At 33.6% G+C, this 2,500-nt stretch overlaps 1 protein-coding gene across 1 annotated transcript in view; it reads left to right on the forward strand.

Moving 5' to 3' along the window:
• The window catches only part of LOC137652304 (C-type lectin domain family 12 member B-like), a 105,549-nt gene that overhangs the window by 96,876 nt on the left and 6,173 nt on the right, over positions 1 to 2,500 (forward strand). Inside the window, exon 5 of the mRNA XM_068385624.1 lies at positions 1,934 to 2,007. Coding sequence (XP_068241725.1) covers positions 1,934 to 2,007 — 74 coding nt within the window. The remainder of the gene's footprint in view (positions 1 to 1,933; positions 2,008 to 2,500) is intronic.

The raw sequence follows: 2,500 nt of genomic DNA on the forward strand, positions 1-2,500 counted from the left end.
ACGGCGAGTTTTGATACAGTCTCGCAACATGATGTGTGTTGCTTGAATATATAATCGTGGACCAAATGGGTCATAGGTAAAGTAAGTTCATAGGAAGAATAGTTTGAAAGTAAATTCATAAAAAGGGTTAAAAAAGAAACTAAGTTCACAGGAAAATGTAGCATACAGCATGTAAGTGCGACAGACCAATGGGTTATTGTATATCGAGTAGTCTCAGGATAGTGAGTTATAAGTTATAAAGCAAAAAGCTCTCGGGATTATGGGTCAGAGAACAGAAAAGCGAAGAGGCCAATGAAAATTACATCTAATAAATTCAAAGGAAAGAGGGTTGCACATCAAAATGAGTGGTGTTACAAGCCAGTCGATCTTATAAAGAATAACCTCATGAGCAAATGGCCTTACTATAAGCACGATAGTTGGACATGGGAATCACTGCAAGTAAGTAATGTCATGAAGTATTGCTCCATCAAAATTTGACTGACGAGGAGATGTGTCATAGTAATTTCTTAATTCAACGATTAGAAGAAAACTTATTTTCGTATCTATAAGCAAAGATAGCAGTTTGAAAGGCAAATGTAATTATAAGGAATTTGAGGTTATAACTGAATGAATCATGATTCTCCATTATCCAGACTCCCCATTATGATAATAATAATAATAATAATAATAATAATAATAATAATAATAATAATAATAATAATAATAATAATAATAATAATAATAATAATAATAATAATAATAATTCATACGTTTTAATTGCATTCATCATGTGTGAATGAAATATATTTCTCATAACATAAATCTCAGATTTCCGTATTTTTGAAATAGCTGATTTTCAATAATTGTGATCTTCATTAACGGCAAACTACAGAATGGAGGAAATTTTCATTCTTTCATTTTATATTTTCAAACGAATGACACTAACTTTAACAAAAAGGTCGTCGTCAATATTATGCCAAGTTGTGTCGAAATAATGATCTGATGAACATAAATGAATTACCCTTAATTGGGAGGCGTTTAGCTTCGGTGAAACATAAAGATGACGTAAGATATTTTAATTGAATACACCAAATGGTAAAACAGATGCTCGTGCTCAGCCCTAATCCGAATGCGTCCTTTTTTTTTTTTTTTTTTTATACATTCGTACCTCAGCAAGATACGTTTTTAACTGTCAATCAGTTTGGAAATTTGGCTTTTAAAATCAATGGATATAAAAAGCTACCCAAGCTGATCTACTGTATATTTCTTTTCTCACTTTTCCGGGCTACTTTGCACATGACACTCATCCTGTAGGTATTCCCATAAAAGATCAATCTGATTTTTAAATACGCAGTATGACTTTGGACCCAATTTATCTATCCCGTTCTATTCTAAATAATAGCGTATGGTTGTTCGTCTCACTATCCCATACAAAAAAAGAAAATATATAAATAAATAAAAGAGTAAATACTCCACATCTGCAATCAAAGAAGGCACACTAAAGAACCAATAAATAAGTCGCGGAGACAGAGATTACATGCCATGAGTGGCCAGACACATGTCGGCAACTTTCGTGTCTTTTATTATTCATGTAAAACGGTTTCGCATCTCATCTTGGATTCGGTTGCAGGGGCCACTCCCTCTTTCTTGATGATCTCCACAGCACTTATGGTCGGAATGGAATGTCATACACTTATTATAATAATGATGAAATGAAATCGAATGCAAATTTAACATATCTTTTTGTATTGATTATCCATGTGCATGACTTTCACATATGGTATATAAAAGTACCGAGTTTAACACTAATAAAAGACGAGAGAGAGAGAGAGAGAGAGAGAGAGAGAGAGAGAGAGAGAGAGAGAGAGAGAGAGAGAGAGAGAGAGAGAGAGAGTTATTATGTCTTTAATAACTTATGAGTATTTACCTAAATAGTTCTTTAAATCTTCCACAGATGCTCCTGAGTACCTCTGGGTTGGAGGTTCCAAAGCAACAGATGGTTCCTGGGTGTGGTCTTCTGGTCCTATGGTAAGTCGGACACAAAAAACAATAAATTTGATCATTGTTGCTTAGTTCTATGAGCTCATAAGAATATTGATGTCATAATCAAGGTTAAATACGACAAATTCAATTAATAATGGTCTCTACAAAACTTGCAAAATTAATTATCAATATAATTTCCGTTCCACTAGTTTTGTTGCATAAGCTATGAACGGTTCTGTTCTAGAGAAATCATTGAATGCGCTCAGCATTATGACTACTGATTTTCATGAGAGATTTAGCGCAAAAAATATATATATGATTTTACGACGATGTTCAAAAAAGAAAGAAAAAATGTCACCGAACCGTATATCTAACTCGTGTTAGAACTTGGCCCTCCTCGTATCCTTACTGCGTGTGTATCAAAAGGGGAAGCAAAGCCCACCAGTCTGTGAGAAAATGTGAATAATCAAGTATGTATACGAAAATGTTTCTTGGACGGAATCCCTGAACTCTGGCATTCTCATTATACATTTAATTA

Source organism: Palaemon carinicauda, chromosome 1 (assembly GCF_036898095.1).
Source record: "Palaemon carinicauda isolate YSFRI2023 chromosome 1, ASM3689809v2, whole genome shotgun sequence".
NCBI lineage: Eukaryota > Metazoa > Arthropoda > Malacostraca > Decapoda > Palaemonidae > Palaemon > Palaemon carinicauda.